At 50.2% G+C, this 24,863-nt stretch overlaps 1 protein-coding gene across 2 annotated transcripts in view; it reads left to right on the top strand.

The window, feature by feature from the left end:
• The window catches only part of LOC109884972 (tyrosine-protein kinase RYK), a 151,805-nt gene that overhangs the window by 71,621 nt on the left and 55,321 nt on the right, over window positions 1-24,863 (top strand). The window contains exons 7-8 of one of the 2 annotated variants that reach the window (XM_031822322.1): window positions 4,917-5,017; window positions 21,028-21,111. In XM_031822322.1, coding sequence (XP_031678182.1) covers window positions 4,917-5,017; window positions 21,028-21,111 — 185 coding nt within the window. The remainder of the gene's footprint in view (window positions 1-4,916; window positions 5,018-21,027; window positions 21,112-24,863) is intronic. The other variant, XM_031822323.1, reaches the window with a different exon arrangement.

Here is a 24,863-nt window from a genome sequence, read left to right as displayed (position 1 = left end):
CAACAGGGGTGCTGATGTAGGATCAGTTTGTCCTGCTTTTTTCTTTTTTTTTAAACTCCTAATGGATCAGAAAGGGGACTTGATCCTAGATCAGTTGTCCTTTGTACTCTGAGAGAAACATCCTAATACCGTAAGGGATGGTGTCAGGTGTTAGGAGTTTAGATTATTGCATTAATACTAAACTGTGTTCTAGTTAATATTTTCTGCCACGGTTTCCATCTTGGTAGATTCATATCAGCCCCTTGTCACTCAGTCTGTGTTATCTTGTTGAAAAGAATCCTCGGTTTGTCTTGCCTCTCTTCTCTTCTCCTCTCTCTCTCTTCTCTTCTCTCTCTCTTCTCTTCTCCTCTCTCTTCTCCTCTCTTCTCTCTCTCTCTTCTCTCTCCTCTCTCTCTCTTCTCCTCTCTCTTCTCTCTCTTCTCCTCTCTTCTCTCTCTCTTCTCCTCTCTTCTCTCTCTCTTCTCCTCTCTTCTCTCTCTCTTCTCCTCTCTTCTCTCTCTCTCTTCTCCTCTCCTCTCTTCTCTTTTCTCTCTCTCTCTCTCTTCTCCTCTCTCTCTCTTCTCTCTTCTCCTCTCTCTCTCTTCTCTCACTCACTCACTCACTCACTCACTCACTCACTCACTCACTCACTCACACAGCAGAACAAAGTGTCTCACATGCTCCCACAGCCAGCCAGGGATCTATCTAATGTAATATTTGAGAGAAATCGAGTTGTTTTTAATGCTGTTTGTTAGATTTGATCAGACTTGTTGGTGAGATTTTTGCAGTGAACAGACAAACTCTTGTTGTTTTAAGTAGGACGATGCTAAACAGGTTTTACTGAGTGAAACGTTGTCTTGAACAGCAGCGCTGGGGTTCTCTGTCTGTATGAAGGACGAGCAGACAGTAGGTCCCGACCACAGAGAGAATTAGACCAGGGAGTTCTCTGTCTGTATGAAGGACGAGCAGACAGTAGGTCCCGACCACAGAGAGAATTAGACCAGGGTGGTCTGTCAGACTAGTCCTAGCAAATCGAACGATAATTTGGCCTGTTTACTAACAAGGGATTTCAGCATCAGCAGTTATGCTGATGTATTGATCTGCAGTACTCTACCTGTATTGATCTAATACTGCTACAGTACTCTACCTGTATTGATCTACAGTACTCTACCTGTATTGATCTACTACTGCTACAGTACTCTACCTGTATTGATCTAATACTGCTACAGTACTCTACCTGTATTGATCTACAGTACTCTACCTGTATTGATCTACAGTACTCTACCTGTATTGATCTACTACTATTACAGTACTCTACCTGTATTGATCTACAGTACTCTACCTGTATTGATCTACAGTACTCTACCTGTATTGATCTACAGTACTCTACCTGTATTGGTCTACAGTACTCTACCTGTATTGGTCTACAGTACTCTACCTGTATTGATCTACAGTACTCTACCTGTATTGATCTACAGTACTCTACCTGTATTGATCTACAGTACTCTACCTGTATAGATCTACAGTACTCTACCTGTATTGATCTACAGTACTCTACCTGTATTGATCTACAGTACTCTACCTGTATTGATCTACAGTACTCTACCTGTATTGATCTACAGTACTCTACCTGTATTGATCTACAGTACTCTACCTGTATTGATCTACAGTACTCTACCTGTATTGATCTACAGTACTCTACCTGTATTGATCTACTACTGCTACAGTACTCTACCTGTATTGATCTACAGTACTCTACCTGTATTGATCTACAGTACTCTACCTGTATTGATCTGCAGTACTCTACCTGTATTGATCTACAGTACTCTACCTGTATTGATCTACAGTACTCTACCTGTATTGATCTACAGTACTCTACCTGTATTGATCTACTACTGTTACAGTACTCTACCTGTATTGATCTACAGTACTCTATTTATCTGCTACAGTACTCTACCTATATTGATCTACTACTGCTACAGTACTCTACCTGTATTGATCTACTACTGCTACAGTACTCTACCTGTATTGATCTACTACTGCTACAGTACTCTACCTGTATTGATCTACTACTGCTACAGTACTCTACCTGTATTGATCTACTACTGCTACAGTACTCTACCTGTATGTATCTACAGTACTCTACCTGTAATGATCTACTACTGCTACAGTACTCTACCTGTATTGATCTACAGTACTCTACCTGTAATGATCTACTACTGCTACAGTACTCTACCTGTATTGATCTACAGTACTCTACCTGTATTGATCTACTACTGCTACAGTACTCTACCTGTATTGATCTAATACTGCTACAGTACTCTACCTGTATTGATCTACAGTACTCTACCTGTATTGATCTACAGTACTCTACCTGTATTGGTCTACAGTACTCTACCTGTATTGGTCTACAGTACTCTACCTGTATTGATCTACAGTACTCTACCTGTATTGATCTACAGTACTCTACCTGTATTGATCTACAGTACTCTACCTGCTGTATTGATCTACAGTACTCTACCTGTATTGATCTACAGTACTCTACCTGTATTGATCTACAGTACTCTACCTGTATTGATCTACAGTACTCTACCTGTATTGATCTACAGTACTCTACCTGTATTGATCTACAGTACTCTACCTGTATTGATCTACAGTACTCTACCTGTATTGATCTACTACTGCTACAGTACTCTACCTGTATTGATCTACAGTACTCTACCTGTATTGATCTACAGTACTCTACCTGTATTGATCTACAGTACTCTACCTGTATTGATCTACAGTACTCTACCTGTATTGATCTACAGTACTCTACCTGTATTGATCTACAGTACTCTACCTGTATTGATCTACAGTACTCTACCTGTATTGATCTACAGTACTCTACCTGTATTGATCTACTACTGTTACAGTACTCTACCTGTATTGATCTACAGTACTCTATTTATCTGCTACAGTACTCTACCTATATTGATCTACTACTGCTACAGTACTCTACCTGTATTGATCTACTACTGCTACAGTACTCTACCTGTATTGATCTACTACTGCTACAGTACTCTACCTGTATGTATCTACAGTACTCTACCTGTAATGATCTACTACTGCTACAGTACTCTACCTGTATTGATCTACAGTACTCTACCTGTAATGATCTACTACTGCTACAGTACTCTACCTGTATTGATCTACAGTACTCTACCTGTATTGATCTACTACTGCTACCTGTATTGATCTACAGTACTCTACCTGTATTGATCTACAGTACTCTACCTGTATTGATCTACAGTACTCAACCTGTATTGATCTACAGTACTCTACCTGTATTGATCTACTACTGCTACAGTACTCTACCTGTATTGATCTACTACTGCTACAGTACTCTACCTGTATTGATCTACAGTACTCTACCTGTATTGATCTACAGTACTCTACCTGTATTGATCTACTACTGCTACCTGTATTGATCTACAGTACTCTACCTGTATTGATCTACAGTACTCTACCTGTATTGATCTACAGTACTCTACCTGTATTGATCTACTACTGCTACAGTACTCTACCTGTATTGATCTACTACTGCTACAGTACTCTACCTGTATTGATCTACAGTATTCTACCTGTATTGATCTACAGTACTCTACCTGTATTGATCTATTACTGCTACAGTACTCTACCTGTATTGATCTACAGTACTCTACCTGTATTGATCTACAGTACTCTACCTGTATTGATCTACTACTGCTACAGTACTCTACCTGTATTGATCTACAGTATTATACCTGTATTGATCTACAGTACTCTACCTGTATTGATCTACAGTACTCTACCTGTATTGATTTACTACTGCGTGAGTACTCTACCTGTATTGATCTACTGTATTAAACAACAGATGTACTCACATTGGATGGGTTGATTAGGATTCAACAGCCTAATACCCCATTATTAATGTACTTGTTAATGTGAACATGTTTTCTTCATGTAAAGACACACATTAATCAAACACAAACACATTAAAGAATCAAACACATTAAAGAATCAAACACATTAAAGAATCAAACACATTAAAGAATCAAACACATTTAAGAATCAAACACATTAAAGAATCAAACACATTAAAGAATCAAACACATTAAAGAATCAAACACATTAAAGAATCAAACACATTAAAGAATCAAACACATAAACGAAGAAGAAAAAACTGACTTATTCAAACTGGAGATGTCCTCAATGACCCTGCATGTGATTTGAATGTCGTAATACAACGATGAGTTGTCTAACTAAGTCTATGGTCTAGACACAACAGGGTTACTCCAGGGCGATGTCAATAGGAGCAGAGCAGGTGTTTAGGTGGCCAATAGGAGCAGAGCAGGTGTTTAGGTGGCCAATAGGAGCAGAGCAGGTGTTTAGGTGGCCAATAGGAGCAGAGCAGGTGTTTCGGTGGCCAATAGGAGCAGAGCAGGTGTTTAGGTGGCCAATAGGAGCAGAGCAGGTGTTTAGGTGGCCAATAGGAGCGGAGCAGAGACAGCGTTTACCTTTAATAATGATGTTTGTGAAGTGGCAGGTGTTGTTGTCTTCCTCCCACTCTCCCCTCCTTCCTTGCTTTCATCACGAGTACTGTTGTTATCTCTGTCTCCCTTCCATCCTTGCTTTCGTCACGAGTACTGTTGTTATCTCTGTCTCCCTTCCTTCCTTGCTTTCATCACGAGTACTGTTGTTATCTCTGTCTCCCTTCCTTCCTTGCTTTCATCACGAGTACTGTTGTTTTCTCTGTCTCCCTTCCTTCCTTGCTTTCATCACGAGTACTGTTGTTATCTCTGTCTCCCCTCCTTCCTTGCTTTCATCACGAGTACTGTTGTTATCTCTGTCTCCCCTCCTTCCTTGCTTTCATCACGAGTACTGTTGTTATCTCTGTCTCCCTTCCTCTCTTCTAGTGTTTCAGACAGTGGCAGTTCCCAGGGCCTGTCCCAGCCGTCCACCCAGACCACCCAGTACCTGAGAGCTGACACACCCAACAATGCCAGTGCTGTCACCAGTAAGACACACACACACACACACCAGCGCAGCTATGTACATGTCAACGCACACAAAAACACACAGAGAGAGAAAGAAACAGTAAGATCCTTCCCATTTACACACAGAAAATAACAGCATCCAATTAACATCTTATAGTATCCATTAGTGTCTTGTCCAGTAGCGCCTTGTCCAGTAGCGCCTTGTCCAGTAGCGCCTTGTCCAGTAGCGTCTTGTCCAGTAGCGTCTTGTCCAGTAGCGTCTTGTCCAGTAGCGTCTTGTCCAGTAGCGTCTTGTCCAGTAGCGCCTTGTCCAGTAGCGCCTTGTCCAGTAGCGTCTTGTCCAGTAGCGCCTTGTCCAGTAGCGCCTTGTCCAGTAGCGCCTTGTCCAGTAGCGCCTTGTCCAGTAGCGCCTTGTCCAGTAGCGCCTTGTCCAGTAGCGTCTTGTCCAGTAGCGTCTTGTCCAGTTTGCGTCTTGTCCAGTTTGCGTCTTGTCCAGTAACATCGTATAGTGTCCAGTAACATCGTATAGTGGTCCAGTAACATCGTATAGTGTCCAGTAACATCGTATAGTGTCCAGTAACATCGTATAGTGTCCAGTAACATCGTATAGTGTCCAGTAACATCGTATAGTGTCCAGTAACATCGTATAGTGTCCAGTAACATCGTATAGTATCCAGTAACATCGTACAGTTTTCCAGTAACATCGTATAGTGTCCAGTAACATCGTATAGTGTCCAGTAACATCGTATAGTGTCCAGTAACATCTTATAGTGTCCAGTAACATCGTATAGTGTCCAGTAACATCGTATAGTGTCCAGTAACATCGTATAGTATCCAGTAACATCGTATAGTGTCCAGTAACATCGTATAGTGTCCAGTAACATCGTATAGTGTCCAGTAACATCGTATAGTGTCCAGTAACATCGTATAGTGTCCAGTAACATCGTATAGTGTCCAGTAACATCGTATAGTGTCCAGTAACATCGTATAGTGTCCAGTACATCGTATAGTTCCAGTAACATCGTATAGTATCCAGTAACATCGTACAGTTTTCCAGTAACATCGTATAGTGTCCAGTAACATCGTATAGTATCCAGTAACATCGTATAGTATCCAGTAACATCGTATAGTGTCCAGTAACGTTTTATCCAGTAACATCGTACAGTATCCAGTAACATCGTACAGTATCCAGTAACATCGTATAGTATCCAGTAACATCGTATAGTACAGTACATCGTATTCCAGTAACATCGTATAGTATCCAGTAACATCGTATAGTGTCCAGTAACATCGTATAGTATCCAGTAACATCGTATAGTATCCAGTAACATCGTATAGTATCCAGTAACATCGTATAGTATCCAGTAACATCGTATAGTATCCAGTAACATCGTATAGTGTCCAGTAACATCGTATAGTATCCAGTAACATCGTATAGTATCCAGTAACATCGTATAGTATCCAGTAACATCGTATAGTGTCCAGTAACATCGTATAGTGTCCAGTAACATCGTATAGTGTCCAGTAACATCTTATAGTGTCCAGTAACATCGTATAGTGTCCAGTAACATCGTATAGTGTCCAGTAACATCGTATAGTATCCAGTAACATCGTATAGTATCCAGTAACATCGTATAGTGTCCAGTAACATCGTATAGTGTCCAGTAACATCGTATAGTGTCCAGTAACATCGTATAGTGTCCAGTAACATCGTATAGTGTCCAGTAACATCGTATAGTATCCAGTAACATCGTACAGTTTTCCAGTAACATCGTATAGTGTCCAGTAACATCGTATAGTATCCAGTAACATCGTATAGTATCCAGTAACATCGTATAGTGTCCAGTAACGTTTTATCCAGTAACATCGTACAGTATCCAGTAACATCGTATAGTATCCAGTAACATCGTATAGTATCCAGTAACATCGTATAGTATCCAGTAACATCGTATAGTATCCAGTAACATCAGTATCCAGTAACATCGTATAGTATCCAGTAACATCGTATAGTGTCCAGTAACATCGTATAGTGTCCAGTAACATCGTATAGTGTCCAGTAACATCGTATAGTGTCCAGTAACATCGTATAGTGTCCAGTAACATCGTATAGTGTCCAGTAACATCGTATAGTGTCCAGTAACATCGTATAGTGTCCAGTAACATCGTATAGTGTCCAGTAACATCGTATAGTGTCCAGTAACATCGTATAGTGCCCAGTAACATCGTATAGTGTCCAGTAACATCGTATAGTGTCCAGTAACATCGTATAGTGTCCAGTAACATCGTACAGTTTTCCAGTAACATCGTATAGTGTCCAGTAACATCGTATAGTATCCAGTAACATCGTATAGTGTCCAGTAACATCGTATAGTGTCCAGTAACGTTTTATCCAGTAACATCGTACAGTATCCAGTAACATCGTATAGTATCCAGTAACATCGTATAGTATCCAGTAACATCGTATAGTATCCAGTAACATCGTATAGTATCCAGTAACATCGTATAGTGTCCAGTAACATCGTATAGTATCCAGTAACATCGTATAGTATCCAGTAACATCGTATAGTATCCAGTAACATCGTATAGTATCCAGTAACATCGTATAGTATCCAGTACATCGTATAGTATCCATAACATCGTATAGTATCCAGTAACATCGTATAGTGTCCAGTAACATCGTATAGTGTCCAGTAACATCGTATAGTGTCCAGTAACATCGTATAGTGTCCAGTAACATCGTATAGTATCCAGTAACATCGTATAGTATCCAGTAACATCGTATAGTATCCAGTAACATCGTATAGTGTCCAGTAACATCGTATAGTGTCCAGTAACATCGTATAGTGTCCAGTAACATCGTATAGTGTCCAGTAACATCGTATAGTGTCCAGTAACATCGTATAGTATCCAGTAACATCGTATAGTATCCAGTAACATCGTATAGTGTCCAGTAACATCGTATAGTGTCCAGTAACATCGTATAGTGTCCAGTAACATCGTATAGTGTCCAGTAACATCGTATAGTGTCCCAGTAACATCGTATAGTGTCCAGTAACATCGTAATAGTGTCCAGTAACATCGTATAGTGTCCAGTAACATCGTATAGTGGTCCAGTAACATCGTATAGTGTCCAGTAACATCGTATAGTATCCAGTAACATCGTATAGTGTCCAGTAACATCGTATAGTGTCCAGTAACGTTTTATCCAGTAACATCGTACAGTATCCAGTAACATCGTATAGTATCCAGTAACATCGTATAGTATCCAGTAACATCGTATAGTATCCAGTAACATCGTATAGTATCCAGTAACATCGTATAGTGTCCAGTAACATCGTATAGTATCCAGTAACATCGATAGTATCCAGTAACATCGTATAGTATCCAGTAACATCGTATAGTATCCAGTAACATCGTATAGTATCCAGTAACACGTAATGTATCCAGTAACATCGTATAGTGTCCAGTAACATCGTATAGTGTCCAGTAACATCGTATAGTGTCCAGTAACATCGTATAGTGTCCAGTAACATCGTATAGTATCCAGTAACATCGTATAGTATCCAGTAACATCGTATAGTATCCAGTAACATCGTATAGTGTCCAGTAACATCGTATAGTGTCCAGTAACGTTTTATCCAGTAACATCGTACAGTATCCAGTAACATCGTATAGTATCCAGTAACATCGTATAGTATCCAGTAACATCGTATAGTATCCAGTAACATCGTATAGTATCCAGTAACATCGTATAGTGTCCAGTAACATCGTATAGTATCCAGTAACATCGTATAGTATCCAGTAACATCGTATAGTATCCAGTAACATCGTATAGTATCCAGTAACATCGTATAGTATCCAGTAACATCGTATAGTATCCAGTAACATCGTATAGTATCCAGTAACATCGTATAGTGTCCAGTAACATCGTATAGTGTCCAGTAACATCGTATAGTGTCCAGTAACATCGTATAGTGTCCAGTAACATCGTATAGTGTCCAGTAACATCGTATAGTGTCCAGTAACATCGTATAGTATCCAGTAACATCGTATAGTATCCGATAACGTCTTATCCAGTAACATCCACATAATTTTCCCACCTCATGATGCCATCTATTTTGTGAAGTGCACCAGTCCCTCCTGCAGCAAAGCACCCCCACAACATGATGCTGTCACCCCCGTGCTTCACAGTTGGGATGGTGTTCTTCGGCTTGCAAGCATCCCCCTTTTTCCTCCAAACATAACGATGGTCATTATGACCAAACTGTTCTATTTTTGTTTCATCAGACCAGAGGACATTTCTCCAAGAAGTACAAACTTTGTCCCCATGTGCAGTTGCAAACCGTAGTTTGGCTTATTTATTTATGGCAGTTTTGGAGCAGTGGCTTCTTCCTTGCTGAGCAGCCTTTCAGGTTATGTCGATATAGGACTCGTTTTACTGTGGATATAGATACTTTTGTACCGGTTTCCTCCAGCATCTTCACAAGGTCTTTTGCTGTTCTGTGATTGATTTGCAATTTTTTCACCAAAGTACGTTAATCTCTAGGAGTCAGAACGCGTCTCCTTCCTGAGCGGTATGACGGCTGCGTGTTTATGGTGTTTATACTTGCGTACTATTGGTTGTACAGATGAAGGTGGTACCTTCAGGCGTTTGGAAATTGCTCCCAAGGATGAACCAGACTTGTGGAGGTCTACAATTGTTTTCTGAGGTCTTGGCTGATTTCTTTTTGATTTTCCCATTATGTCAAGCAAAGAGGCACCAAGTTTGAAGGTAGGCCTTGAAATACATCCACAGGTACACCTCCAATTGACTCAAATGATGTCAATTAGCCTATCAGAAGCTTCTAAAGCCATGACATAATTTTCTGGAATTTTCCAAGCTGTTTAAAGGCACAGTCAACTTAGTGTATGTAAACTTCCGACCCACTGGAATTGTGATACAGTGAATTATAAGTGAAATAATCTGTCTGTAAACAATTGTTGGAAAAATGACTTAGTAGATGTCCTAACCGACTTGCCAAAACTATAGTTTCAAGGGAGGGTTCTGGTATAATGGTACATGGTCATATGTCTGTCTGTCTCTCTCTTCCTCCATTTCCTCCTCCTCCTCCCGACAGCCTGATCTACTGAGCTGCATTCCTCCACCAAACAAGATAATGTCTGTGATGGGGAATCATCTCATTAGCTAAACTGGTGTCTGACGGTTGGGATAAACAAGACAGGATTTCTGTGGCATCCAGGTCCTTAAATGGCAATCTATTCCCTATGTAGGGCACTACTTTCTACCATTCCTATGGGTCCTGCTCAGAAGTAGGGCTCTATAGAGAATTTGGTGCCATTTGGAACGCAGCCTCTGGGCCGGTGGGTTTACGGTCCGTCTGAACCGGTGGGTTTTCGGTCCGTCCGGGCCGGTGGGTTTTCGGGCCGGTGGGTTTACGGTCCGTCTGGGCCGGTGGGTTTACGGTCCATCTGGGCCGGTGGGTTTACGGTCCGTCGGGTTTACAGTCCGCCTGGCCCGGTGGGTTTACGGTCCGCCTGGCCCGGTCGGGTTTACGGTCCGCCTGGCCCGGTCGGGTTTACGGTCCGCCTGGCCCGGTGGGTTTACGGTCCGCCTGGCCCGGTCGGGTTTACGGTCCGCCTGGCCCGGTGGGTTTACGGTCCGTCTGGGCCGGTGGGTTTGCGGACCGTCTGGCCCGGTGGGTTTGCGGTCCGCCTGGCCCGGTCGGGTTTACGGTCCGCCTGGCCCGGTGGGTTTACGGTCCGCCTGGCCCGGTGGGTTTACGGACCGCCTGGGCCGGTGGGTTTACGGTCCGTCTGGGCCGGTGGGTTTGCGGTCCGTCTGGCCCGGTGGGTTTACGGTCCGCCTGGCCCGGTCGGGTTTACGGTCCGCCTGGCCCGGTGGGTTTACGGTCCGCCTGGCCCGGTGGGTTTACGGACCGCCTGGCCCGGTGGGTTTACGGTCCGCCTGGCCCGGTGGGTTTACGGTCCGCCTGGCCCGGTCGGGTTTACGGTCCGCCTGGCCCGGTGGGTTTACGGTCCGTCTGGGCCGGTGGGTTTGCGGACCGTCTGGCCCGGTGGGTTTGCGGTCCGCCTGGCCCGGTCGGGTTTACGGTCCGCCTGGCCCGGTGGGTTTACGGTCCGCCTGGCCCGGTGGGTTTACGGACCGCCTGGGCCGGTGGGTTTACGGTCCGTCTGGGCCGGTGGGTTTGCGGTCCGTCTGGCCCGGTGGGTTTACGGTCCGCCTGGCCCGGTCGGGTTTACGGTCCGCCTGGCCCGGTGGGTTTACGGTCCGCCTGGCCCGGTGGGTTTACGGACCGCCTGGCCCGGTGGGTTTACGGTGTGCCTGGCCCGGTGGGTTTACGGTCCGCCTGGCCCGGTGGGTTTACGATCTGCCTGGCCCGGTGGGTTTACGGTCCGCCTGGCCCGGTGGGTTTACGGTCCGCCTGGCCCGGTGCGTTTACGGTCCGTCCGGTGGGTTTACGGTCCGTCTGGGCCGGTGGGTTTACGGTCCGTCTGGGCCGGTGGGTTTGCGGTCCGTCTGGCCCGGTGGGTTTGCGGTCCGTCTGGGTTTGCGGTCTGTCTGGCCCGGTGGGTTTGCGGTCCGTCTGGCCCGGTGGGTTTGCGGTCCGTCTGGGTTTGCGGTCTGTCTGGCCCGGTGGGTTTGCGGTCCGTCTGGGCCGGTGGGTTTACGGTCCGTCTAGGCCGGTGGGTTTACGGTCCCTCTGGCCCGGTGGGTTTACGGTCCATCTGGCCCGGTGCGTTTTGGTCCGTCCGGTGGGTTTACGGTCCGTCTGGCCCTGTGGGCTTGCGGTCCGTCTGGCCCGGTGGGTTTGCGGTCTGTCTGGCCCGGTGGGTTTGCGGTCTGTCTGGCCCGTCCGGTGGGTTTGCGGTCCGTCTGGTGGGTTTACGGTCCGTCTGGTGGGTTTACGGTCTGTCTGGCCCGGTGGGTTTGCGGTCTGTCTGGCCCGTCTGGTGGGTTTACGGTCCGTCTGGTGGGTTTACGGTCCGTCCGGTGGGTTTACGGTCCGTCTGGGCCGGTGGGTTTACGGTCCGTCTGGGCCGGTGGGTTTGCGGTCCGTCTGGGCCGGTGGGTTTGCGGTCCGTCTGGCCCGGTGGGTTTGCGGTCCGTCTGGCCCGGTGGGTTTGCGGTCCGTCTGGGCCGGTGGGTTTGCGGTCCGTCTTGGCCGGTGGGTTTACAGTCCTTCTGGCCCGGTGGGTTTACGGTCCCTCTGGCCCGGTGCGTTTTGGTCCGTCCGGTGGGTTTACGGTCCGTCTGGGCCGGTGGGTTTACGGTCCGTCTGGCCCGGTGGGTTTACGGTCCGTCCGGTGGGTTTACGGTCCGTCTGGGCCGGTGGGTTTACGGTCCGTCTGGGCCGGTGGGTTTACGGTCCGTCCGGTGGGTTTACGGTCCGTCTGGGCCGGTGGGTTTACGGTCCGTCTGGCCCGGTGGGTTTACGGTCCCTCTGGCCCGGTGGGTTTACGGTCCCTCTGGCCCGGTGGGTTTACGGTCCCTCTGGCCCGGTGGGTTTACGGTCCCTCTGGCCCGGTGGGTTTACGGTCCCTCTGGCCCGGTGCGTTTACGGTCCGTCCGGTGGATTTAAGGTCCGTCTGGGCCGGTGGGTTTACGGTCTCTCTGGCCCGGTGGGTTTACGGTCCCTCTGGCCCGGTGCGTTTACGGTCCGTCTGGCCCGGTGGGTTTACGGTCCGTCTGGCCCGGTGGGTTTACGGTCCGTCTGGCCCGGTCGGTTTACGCTCCGTCTGGGCCGGTGGGTTTACGGCCCCTCTGGCCCGGTGGGTTTACGGTCCCTCTGGCCCGGTGCGTTTACGGTCCGTCTGGGCCGGTGGGTTTTACGGTCCGTCTGGCCCGGTGGGCTTGCGGTCCGTCTGGCCCGGTGGGGTTGCGGTCTGTCTGGCCCGGTGGGTTTGCGGTCTGTCTGGCCCGTCCGGTGGGTTTGCGGTCCGTCTGGTGGGTTAACGGTCCGTCTGGTGGGTTTACGGTCCCTCTGGCCCGGTGGGCTTGCGGTCCGTCTGGCCCGGTGGGTTTGCGGTCTGTCTGGCCCGGTGGGTTTGCGGTCTGTCTGGCCCGTCCGGTGGGTTTACGGTCCGTCCGGTGGGTTTACGGTCCGTCCGGTGGGTTTACGGTCCGTCTGGGCCGGTGGGTTTGCGGTCCGTCTGGCCCGGTGGGTTTGCGGTCCGTCTGGCCCGGTGGGTTTGCGGTCCGTCTGGCCCGTCCGGTGGGTTTGCGGTCCGTCTGGTGGGTTTACGGTCCGTCTGGGCCGATGGGTTTGTGGTCCGTCTGGCCCGGTGGGTTTACGGTCCGTCTGGGCCGGTGGGTTTACGGTCCGTCCGGTGGGTTTACGGTCCGTCTGGGCCGGCGGGTTTAAGGTCCGTCTGGCCCGGCGGGTTTAAGGTCCGTCTGGCCCGGTGGGTTTAAGGTCTGTCTGGCCCGGTGGGTTTGCGGTCCGTCTGGCCCGGTGGGTTTGCGGTCTGTCTGGCCCGGTGGGTTTGCGGTCTGTCTGGCCCGGTGGGTTTGTGGTCCGTCTGGGCCGGTGGGTTTGTGGTCCGTCTGGGCCGGTGGGTTTACGGTCCGTCTAGGCCGGTGGGTTTACGGTCCCTCTGGCCCGGTGGGTTTACGGTCCCTCTGGCCCGGTGCGTTTTGGTCCGTCCGGTGGGTTTACGGTCCGTCTGGCCCGGTGGGTTTACGGTCCGTCCGGTGCGTTTACGGTCCGTCTGGGCCGGTGGGTTTACGGTCCGTCTGGGCCGGTGGGTTTACGGTCCGTCTGCGCCGGTGGGTTTACGGTCCCTCTGGCCCGGTGGGGTTACGGTCCGTCTGGCCCGGTGGGTTTACGGTCCCTCTGGCCCGGTGGGTTTACGGTCCCTCTGGCCCGGTGGGTTTACGGTCCCTCTGGCCCGGTGGGTTTACGGTCCCTCTGGCCCGGTGGGTTTACGGTCCCTCTGGCCCGGTGCGTTTACGGTCCGTCCGGTGGGTTTACGGTCCGTCTCGCCCGATGGGCTTGCGGTCTGTCTGGCCCGGTGGGTTTGCGGTCTGTCTGGCCTGTCCGGTGGGTTTGCGGTCCGTCTGGCCCGGTGGGCTTGCGGTCCGTCTGGCCCGGTGGGTTTGCGGTCTGTCTGGCCCGGTGGGTTTGCGGTCTGTCTGGCCCGTCCGGTGGGTTTGCGGTCCGTCTGGTGGGTTTACGGTCCGTCTGGTGGGTTTACGGTCCGTCCGGTGGGTTTACGGTCCGTCTGGGCCGGTGGGTTGGCGGTCCGTCTGGCCCGGTGGGTTTGCGGGCCCTCTGGCCCGGTGGGTTTGCGGACCCTCTAGCCCGGTGGGTTTGCGGGCCGCCTGGCCCGGTGGGTTTGCGGTCCGTCTGGCCCGGTGGGTTTACTGTCCGTCCGGTGGGTTTACGGTCTGTCTGGCCCGGTGGATTTACGGTCCGCCTGGCCCGGTGGGTTTACGGTCCGCCTGGCCCGGTGGGTTTACGGTCCGCCTGGCTCGGTGGGTTTACGGTCCGTCTGAGCCGGTTGGTTTACGGTCCGCCTGGCCCGGTGGGTTTACGGTCCGCCTGGCCCGGTGGGTTTACGGTCCGCCTGGCCCGGTTGCTTTACGGTCCGCCTGGCCCGGTGGGTTTACGGTCCGCCTGGCCCGGTGGGTTTACGGTCCCTCTGGCCCGGTGCGTTTACGGTCCGTCTGGTCCGGTGGGTTTACGGTCCGTCTCGCCCGATGGGCTTGCGGTCTGTCTGGCCCGGTGGGTTTGCGGTCTGTCTGGCCTGTCCGGTGGGTTTGCGGTCTGTCTGGCCCGTCCGGTGGGTTTAGGGTCCGTCTGGGCCGGCGGGTTTAAGGTCCGTCTGGCCCGGTGGGTTTAAGGTCCGTCTGGCCCGGTGGGTTTAAGGTCCGTCTGGCCCGGTGGGTTTGCGGTCCGTCTGGCCCGGTGGGTTTGCGGTCCGTCTGGCCCGGTGGGTTTGCGGTCCGTCTGGCCCGGTGGGTTTGCGGTCCGTCTGGCCCGGTGGGTTTGCGGTCCGTCTGGCCCGGTGGGTTTGCGGTCCGTCGGCGCCGGTGGGTTTACGGTCCGTCTGGGCCGGTGGGTTTACGGTCCGTCTGGGCCGATGGGTTTACGGTCCCTCTGGCCCGGTGGGTTTACGGTCCCTCTGGCCCGGTGGGTTTACGGTCCCTCTGGCCCGGTGGGTTTACGGTCCCTCTGGCCCGGTGGGTTTACGGTCCGCCTGGCCCGGAGGGTTTACGGTCCGCCTGGCCCGGTGGGTTTACGGTCTGTCCGGTGGATTTACGGTCCGTCTGGGCCGGTGGGTTTAAGGTCCGTCTGGCCCGGTGGGTTTGCGGTCCGTCTGGCCCGGTGGGTTTGCGGTCCGTCTGGCCCGGTGGGTTTGCGGTCTGTCTGGCCCGTCCGGTGGGTTTGCGGTCTGTCTGGCCCGTCCGGTGGGTTTGCGGTCCGTCTGGCCCGTCCGGTGGGTTTGCGGTCCGTCTGGCCCGGTGGGTTTGCGGGCCGTCTGGCCCGGTGGGTTTGCGGTCCGTCTGGCCCGGTGGGTTTAAGGTCCTTTTGGCCCGGTGGGTTTGCGGTCCGTCTGGCCCGGTGCGTTTACGGTCCGTCTGGTGGGTTTACGGTCCGTCTGGCCCGGTGGGCTTGCGGTCCGTCTGGCCCGGTGGGTTTGCGGTCTGTCTGGCCCGTCCGGTGGGTTTGCGGTCCGTCTGGTGGGTTTACGGTCCGTCTGGTGGGTTTACGGTCCATCCGGTGGGTTTACGGTCCGTCCGGTGGGTTTACGGTCCGTCTGGGCCGGTGGGTTTGCGGTCCGTCTGGCCCGGTGGGTTTGCGGTCCGTCAGCGCCGGTGGGTTTATGGTCCGACTGGCCCGGTGGGTTTACTGTCCGACTGGTGGGTTTACGGTCCGTCTGGTGGGTTTACGGTCCGTTTGCGGTCCGTCTGGCCCGGTGGGTTTGCGGTCCGTCTGGCCCGGTGGGTTTGCGGTCCGTCAGCGCCGGTGGGTTTATGGTCCGACTGGCCCGGTCGGTTTACGGTCCGACTGGTGGGTTTACTGTCCGACTGGTGGGTTTACGGTCCGACTGGTGGGTTTACGGTCCGTCTGGTGGGTTTGCGGTCCGTCAGCGCCGGTGTGTTTACGGTCCGACTGGTGGGTTTACGGTCCGTCTGGTGGGTTTACGGTCCGTCAGCGCCGGTGGGTTTACGGTCCGTCTGGCCTGGTGGGTTTACGGTCCGTCAGCGCCGGTGGGTTTACGGTCCGTCTGGCCCGGTGGGTTTACGGTCTGACTGGTGGGTTTACGGTCCGTCAGCGCCGGTGGGTTTACGGTCCGTCTGGCCTGGTGGGTTTACGGTCCGTCAGCGCCGGTGGGTTTACGGTCCGTCTGGCCCGGTGGGTTTACGGTCTGACTGGTGGGTTTACGGTCCGACTGGTGGGTTTACGGTCCGTCTGGCCCGGTGGGTTTACGGTCCGTCTGGCCCGGTGGGTTTACGGTCCGACTGGTGGGTTTACGGTCCGTCTGGTGGGTTTACGGTCCGTCTGGTGGGTTTACGGTCCATTTGTCTTGTACTCTAAACATATCTCAGATGAGATGGTGGATTTGGGGTAGTAGTACAATTCTCTATTGTAGTAATATCTGCTGCTAGGAGGGAGGAGCCAGGGTGCTCTCTGATATCCTGATTTTGTGTTAGTAGTAGTAGTGTAGTTATGAACCATTCGGATCAGGAGATACTCCTCTCTTCTCACGTTCTACTCAAAACCTCTTGGATGAGGTCGGAGCAGAGCGACAGCGTGAGGCAAATGGTGGTCACACCTAACCCTAACCCTAACCCTTTGTTTTTAAGTATCTGTGACCAGTCTGTATTCCCAGTCATGTGAAATCCATAGATTAGGGCCGAATGAATGTATGTAAATTGACTGATTTCCTGATATGAACTGGAACTCAGTAAAATTGTTGCATGATTTGATTTGATTTGATTGATTTTATATTGTGATTTGGCGCATGTGATTTGGCGCATGTGATTTGGCGCATGTGATAAGTAACATTTGATTTGACAGTGGATGTGAGGACTCAATTCGTTATTTTACAATTTAGACTCCAGCAGGGGTCAGTGTTGTGATTTTAGTCAGACAGTATAATGGTGGCTCTAACAAAAACACTTCCAATTTTCCTGCCTGGCAGCTGATCCAGGGTACTGGTGGTAGAGGGAGAGCTGATCCAGGGTACTGGTGGTAGAGGGAGCTGATCCAGGGTACTGGTGGTAGAGAGGGTGCTGATCCAGGGTACTGGTGGTAGAGAGGGATGCTGATCCAGGATACTGGTGGTAGAGAGGGAGCTGATCCAGGGTACTGGTGGTAGAGAGGGGGGGGGGCTGATCCAGGGCACTGGTGGTAGAGAGGGGGCTGATCCAGGGTACAGGTGGTAGAGAGGGATGCTGATCCAGGGTCCTGGTGGTAGAGAGAGGGCTGATCCAGGGTACTGGTGGTAGAGAGGGGGGTGCTGATCCAGGGTACTGGTGGTAGAGAGGGGGCTGATCCAGGGTCCTGGTGGTAGAGAGGGGGCTGATCCAGGGTCCTGGTGGTAGAGAGAGAGCTGATCCAGGGTACTGGTGGTAGAGAGGGGGGTGCTGATCCAGGGTACTGGTTTGCGGTCCGTCTGGCCCGGTGGGTTTACGGTCCGTCCGGTGGGTTTACGGCCCGTCCGGTGGGTTTACGGTCCGTCTGGGCCGGCGGGTTTAAGGTCCGTCTGGCCCGGTGGGTTTAAGGTCCGTCTGGCCCGGTGGGTTTAAGGTCCGTCTGGCCCGGTGCGTTTACGGTCCGTCTGGTGGGTTTACGGTCCGTCTGGCCCGGTGGGTTTGCGGTCCGTCTGGCCCGGTGGGTTTGCGGTCCGTCAGCGCCGGTGGGTTTATGGTCCGACTGGCCCGGTGGGTTTACGGTCCGACTGGTGGGTTTACTGTCCGACTGGTGGGTTTACGGTCCGTCTGGTGGGTTTACGGTCCGTCTGGTGGGTTTGCGGTCCGTCAGCGCCGGTGTGTTTACGGTCCGACTGGTGGGTTTACGGTCCGTCTGGTGGGTTTACGGTCCGTCAGCGCCGGTGGGTTTACGGTCCGTCTGGCCCGGTGGGTTTACGGTCCGTCTGGCCCGGTGGGTTTACGGTCCGTCTGGCCCGGTGGGTTTACGGTCTGACTGGTGGGTTTACGGTCCGACTGGTGGGTTTACGGTCCGTCTGGCCCGGTGGGTTTATGGTCCGACTGGTGGGTTTACGGTCCGACTGGTGGGTTTACGGTCCGTCTGGTGGGTTTACGGTCCATTTGTCTTGTACTCTAAACATATCTGAGATGAGATGGTGGATTTGGGGTAGTAGTACAATTCTCTATTGTAGTAATATCTGCTGCTAGGAGGGAGGAGCCAGGGTGCTCTCTGATATCCAGATTTTGTGTTAGTAGTAGTAGTGTAGTTATGAACCATTCGGATCAGGAGATACTCCTCTCTTCTCACGTTCTACTCAAAACCTCTTGGATGAGGTCGGAGCAGAGCGACAGCGTGAGGCAAATGGTGGTCACACCTAACCCTAACCCTAACCCTTTGTTTTTAAGTATCTGTGACCAGTCTGTATTCCCAGTCATGTGAAATCCATAGATTAGGGCCGAATGAATGTATGTAAATTGACAGATTTCCTGATATGAACTGGAACTCAGTAAAATTGTTGCATGATTTGATTTGATTTGATTGATTTTATATTGTGATTTGGCGCATGTGATTTGGCGCATGTGATTTGGCGCATGTGATAAGTAACATTTGATTTGACAGTGGATGTGAGGACTCAATTCGTTATTTTACAATTTAGACTCCAGCAGGGGTCAGTGTTGTGATTTTAGTCAGACAGTATAATGGTGGCTCTAACAAAAACACTTCCAATTTTCCTGCCTGGCAGCTGATCCAGGGTACTGGTGGTAGAGGGAGAGCTGATCCAGGGTACTGGTGGTAGAGGGAGCTGATCCAGGGTACTGGTGGTAGAGAGGGTGCTGATCCAGGGTACTGGTGGTAGAGAGGGATGCTGATCCAGGATACTGGTGGTAGAGAGGGAGCTGATCCAGGGTACTGGTGGTAGAGAGGGGGGGGGCTGATCCAGGGCACTGGTGGTAGAGAGGGGGCTGATCCAGGGTACAGGTGGTAGAGAGGGATGCTGATCCAGGGTCCTGGTGGTAGAGAGAGGGCTGATCCAGGGTACTGGTGGTAGAGAGGGGGGTGCTGATCCAGGGTACTGGTGGTAGAGAGGGGGCTGATCCAGGGTCCTGGTGGTAGAGAGGGGGCTGATCCAGGGTCCTGGTGGTAGAGAGAGAGCTGATCCAGGGTACTGGTGGTAGAGAGGGGGGTGCTGATCCAGGGTACTGGTGGGTAAATGTATTGTCCAACAGGAGAGTTGACCGAGTCACTTTTCAATACACATTGGGGATCAATGAAAAACCTACCTACTTTTTGGTTTGGATGGAGTATTATATCGCCATTATTTTCCACTTGAATCCATAAATGTCTATCCACACCACCATTTCCATTCATTCTATTAGACCAGAGGTGTCAAACTCATTCTATAGAGGGCCGAGTGTCTGCAGTTCTTCGGTTTTTCCTTTAAATTCCTTCCTTACTGAGACCTAGACGACCAGGTGAGGGGAGTTCCTTACTGAGACCTAGACGACCAGGTGAGGAGAGTTCCTTACTGAGACCTAGACGACCAGGTGAGGGGAGTTTCTTACTGAGACAACCAGGTGAGGAGAGTTCCTTACTGAGACCTAGACGACCAGGTGAGGGGAGTTCCTTACTGAGACAACCAGGTGAGGGGAGTTCCTTACTGAGACCTAGACAACCAGGTGAGGGGAGTTCCTTACTGAGACCTAGTCAACCAGGTGAGGGGAGTTCCTTACTGAGACATAGACGACCAGGTGAGGGGAGTTCCTTACTGAGACCTAGACGACCAGGTGAGGGGAGTTCCTTACTGAGACCTAGACAACCAGGTGAGGGGAGTTCCTTACTGAGACCTAGACAACCAGGTGAGGGGAGTTCCTTACTGAGACCTAGACCACCAGGTGAGGGGAGTTCCTTACTGAGACCTAGACGACCAGGTGAGGGGAGTTCCTTACTGAGACCTAGACGACCAGGTGAGGGGAGTTCCTTACTGAGACCTAGATGACCAGGTGAGGGGAGTTCCTTACTGAGACCTAGACGACCAGGTGAGCGGAGTTATTTATTAATTAGTGACCTTAATTCATCAGTCAAGTACAAGGGAGGAGTGAAAACCCTCAGATACTCTACCCTCCGTGGAATGAGGTTAACACGTGTATCATACTGTCTTACACAGTGGTGTAAGACCTAGACGACCAGGTGTGTTAGTTATATGTACACTGTGGCCATCTTGTGGCTGTGTCCTCATACTGCACATCATTGTCTTGTGGCTGCTGCTTCAATGATACCATTCACCACCAGCCATTTACCCAGCCCCTTATTCACCTCAATCTCTCTCTGTCTCCCTCTCTCTCCAACCCTCCTTTCTCTCTCTCCCTTTCTCACCCCTCTCCGTCCGTCCGTCCCTCCCTCTCTCTCGCTCTCCAATCCTTCCTCTCTCCCTCTCTCTCTGACCCTTCCTCTCTCCCTACCTCCCCCTGACCCTTCCTCTCTCCCTACCTCCCTCTCTCTCTCATCCTCCGTCCGTCCCTCCCTCTCTCTCTCCAACCTTTCCTCTCTCCCTACTTCCCTCTCTCTCTCATCCTCCGTCTGTCCCTCCCTCTCTCTCTCTCTCTCTCCAACCCTTCCTCTCTCCCTACCTCGCTCTCTCTCTCATCCTCCGTCCGTCCCTCCCTCTCTCTCTCTCCAACCCTTCCTCTCCCTACCTCCCTCTCTCTCATCCTCCCTCCGTCCGTCCGTCCCTCCCTCTCTCTCTCTCTCTCTCTCTCTCTCTCTCTCTCTCTCTCTCTCTCTCTCTCTCTCTCTCTCTCTCTCTCTCTCTCTCTCGCCCTCCCTCTATCCCCCTGTCCTCTCACCATCAGACCATCACCCTGGCACTGCACCCATTCTCCAGCTTGCTGCCGCCACCTTCCCAAACCCTGGTGCCCCCGTCCATGAAACCAGAAGTAAGTCCACGTGTGGTCCATTCCAGTCTTATCATGGGGTCCACCTGTTCACTTGCTACATACCTGTTCACCTGCTACATACCTGTTCACCTGCTACTAACCACCTCACTCATTCATTCCCATGTTGATTTGCCATCTAGTCACGCTGTAGACCTACTTCCACAGTGACTGGGTAGCTTGTCCAGCTACACGACTGAGTCAACTGGGTAGCAATCCAGCTACATGACTGAGTGGACTGGGTAGCTTGTCCAGCTACATGACTGAGTGGACTGGGTAGCTAGTCCAGCCCACATGACTAAATGAACTGGGTAGCTTGTCCATCCCACATGACTAAATGAACTGGGTAGCTAGTCCAGCTACATGACTAAATGAACTGAGTAGCTAGTCCATCCCACATGACTAAATGAACTGGGTAGCTAGTCCAGCCCACATGACTAAATGAACTGGGTAGCTAGTCCATCTCACATGACTAAATGAACTGGGTAGCTAGTCCATCCCACATGACTAAATGAATTGGGTAGCTAGTGCATCCCACATGACTAAATAAGCTGGGTAGCTAGTCCAGCCCACATGACTAAATGAACTGGGTAGCTAGTCCATCCCACATGACTAAATGAACTGGGTAGCTAGTCCAGCTACATGACTAAATGAACTGGGTAGCTAGTCCAGCCCACATGACTAAATGAACTGGGTAGCTAGTCCATCCCACATGACTAAATGAACTGGGTAGCTAGTCCAGCTACATGACTAAATGAACTGGGTAGCTAGTCCAGCTACATGACTAAATGAACTGGGTAGCTAGTCCAGCCCACATGCCTAAATGAACTGGGTAGCTAGTCCATCCCACATGACTAAATGAACTGGGTAGCTAGTCCAGCCCATATGCCTAAATGAACTGGGTAGCTAGTCCAGCCCACATGACTAAGTGAACTGGGTAGCTAGTCCAGCCCACATGACTAAATGAACTGGGTAGCTAGTCCATCCTACATGACTAAATGAACTGGGTAGCTAGTCCAGCTACATGACTAAATGAACTGGGTAGCTAGTCCAGCCCACATGCCTAAATGAACTGGGTAGCTAGTCCATCCCACATGACTAAATGAACTGGGTAGCTAGTCCAGCCCACATGCCTAAATGAACTGGGTAGTTAGTCCAACCCACATGCCTAAATGAACTGGGTAGCTAGTCCAGCCCACATGAGTAAGTGAACTGGGTAGCTAGTCCATCCCACATGACTAAATGAACTGGGTAGCTAGTCCATCCCACATGACTAAATGAACTGGGTAGCTAGTCCAGCCCACATGACTAAATGAACTGGGTAGCTAGTCCAGCCCACATGCCTAAATGAACTGGGTAGCTAGTCCAGCCCACATGCCTAAATGAACTGGGTAGCTAGTTCAGCCCACATGACTAAGTGAACTGGGTAGCTAGTCCATCCCACATGACTAAATTAACTGGGTAGCTAGTCCAGCCCACATGCCTAAATGAACTGGGTAGCTAGTCCAGCCCACATGCCTAAATGAACTGGGTAGCTAGTCCAGCCCACATGACTAAATGAACTGGGTAGCTAGTCCAGCTACATGACTAAATGAACTGGGTAGCTAGTCCATCCCACATGACTAAATGAACTGGGTAGCTAGTCCATCCCACATGACTAAATGAACTGGGTAGCTAGTCCATCCCACATGACTAAATGAACTGGGTAGCTAGTCCATCCCACATGACTAAATGAACTGGGTAGCTAGTCCATCCCACATGACTAAATGAACTGGGTAGCTAGTACATCCCACATGACTAAATGAACTGGGTAGCTAGTCCAGCCCACATGACTAAATTAACTGGGTAGCTAGTCCAGCCCACATGACTAAATGAACTGGGTAGCTAGTCCAGCCCACATGCCTAAATGAACTGGGTAGCTAGTCCAGCTACATGACTAAATGAACTGGGTAGCTAGTCCATCCCACATGACTAAATGAACTGGGTAGCTAGTCCAGCCCACATGACTAAATGAACTGGGTAGCTAGTCCATCCCACATGACTAAATGAACTGGGTAGCTAGTCCAGCTACATGACTAAATGAACTGGGTAGCTAGCCCAGCCCACATGACTGATGCTGTTATTCGCTGCATACAGTCAATTCACTAACAGTGCTTAGCTCTTCTACCGTTCGGTATGTGTGTTTGATTGAATCAATCTTGCTGTGCAGTTTCTCTCTCTCACAGACAGACAGGTGTTCCAAGGTTTTGTGCAGTTTAGTGTTCTCCGTTTTCCCACTAGGGGGCAGCAACTCTTTGTATAATACTAAAGGCTGCTCACACCAACACCTATATCTCAGAATACATGACAGAAAATATGCTACTTATGGTTTTCTCTATTCTATATTTACGTTATAATAATACATTACATTTAACACCTACTCATTCAAGGTTTCTTCTTTTATTTTGACTATTTTCTACATTGTAGAATAATAGTAAAGACATCAAAACTATGAAATAAAACATATGGAATCATGTAGTAACCAAACAAAGTGTTAAACCAATCCAAATATAGTTTAGATTCTTCAAAGTTGCCACCCTTTGCCTTGATGCCAGCTTTGCACTCTCTTGGCATTCTCTCAACCAGCGTCACCTGGAATGCTTTTCCAACAGTCTTGAAGGAGTTCCCACATATGCTGAGCACTTTTTGACTACTTTTCCTTCCTGCTGCGGTCCAACTCATCCCAAACCATCTCAATTAAGTTGAGGTCGGGTGATTGTGGAGGCCAGGTCATCTGATGCAGCACTCCAACACTCTCCTGCTTGGTCAAAGAGCCGTTACACAGCCTGGAGGTGTGTTGGGTCATTGTCTTGTTGGAAAACAAATGATTGTCCCACTAAGCGCAACACAGATGTGAAGGTGTATCGCTGCAGAGGTAGCCATGCTGGTAGCCATGCTGGTAGCCATGCTGGTAGCCATGCTGGTAGCCATGCTGGTAGCCATGCTGGTAGCCATGCTGGTAGCCATGCTGGTAGCCATGCTGGTTAAGTGTGCCTTGAATTCTAAATAAATCACAGACAGTGTCACCAGCAAAGCACCATCACACCACCTCCTCCATGCTTCACGGTAGGAACCACACATGCAGAGAGCATCCGTTCACCTTCTCCCCATCGAACAAAGACATGGCGGTTGTTGTGGCTTCTTTGTAGCAAATCGACCTGAATCACACAGTCTCTTCTGAACAGTTGATGTTGAGATGTACTCTGTGAAGCATTTATTTGGGTCTTCCTCTCCTGTGGCAGTCCTCATGAGAGCCAGTTTCATCATAGGGCAGCAGGGTAGCCTAGTGGTTAGTGTTGGACTAGTTCAAATCCCCGAGCTGACAAGATACAAATCTGTCGTTCTGCCCCTGAACAGGCACGAATGTGTTCTTAACTGACTTGGTTAAATAAAGGTAAAATAAAAAAATTGTGCTTGATGGTTCTTGTGACTGCACTTGAAGATACTTGAAGATAATTTAAACGTTTTTGACATTTTCCACATTGACTGACCTTCATGTCTAAAGTAATGATAGACTGTCATTTCTCTTTTCTTATTTGAGCTGTACTTGTCATATTATGGACTTGGTCTTTTACCAAATAAGGCTTCTGTTATACCCCCCCCCATCCTTGTCACAACACAACGGATTGGCTCAAACGCATTAAGAAGGAAAGAAATTCCACAAATTAACTTTTAACAAGGCACACCTGTTAATTTGAATGCAATCCAGGTGACTA

This window comes from Oncorhynchus kisutch, linkage group LG4 (assembly GCF_002021735.2).
Source record: "Oncorhynchus kisutch isolate 150728-3 linkage group LG4, Okis_V2, whole genome shotgun sequence".
Lineage (NCBI taxonomy): Eukaryota > Metazoa > Chordata > Actinopteri > Salmoniformes > Salmonidae > Oncorhynchus > Oncorhynchus kisutch.
Note: the sequence above shows the minus strand (reverse complement) of the source record. Positions and strands in the feature narration are given on the sequence as shown.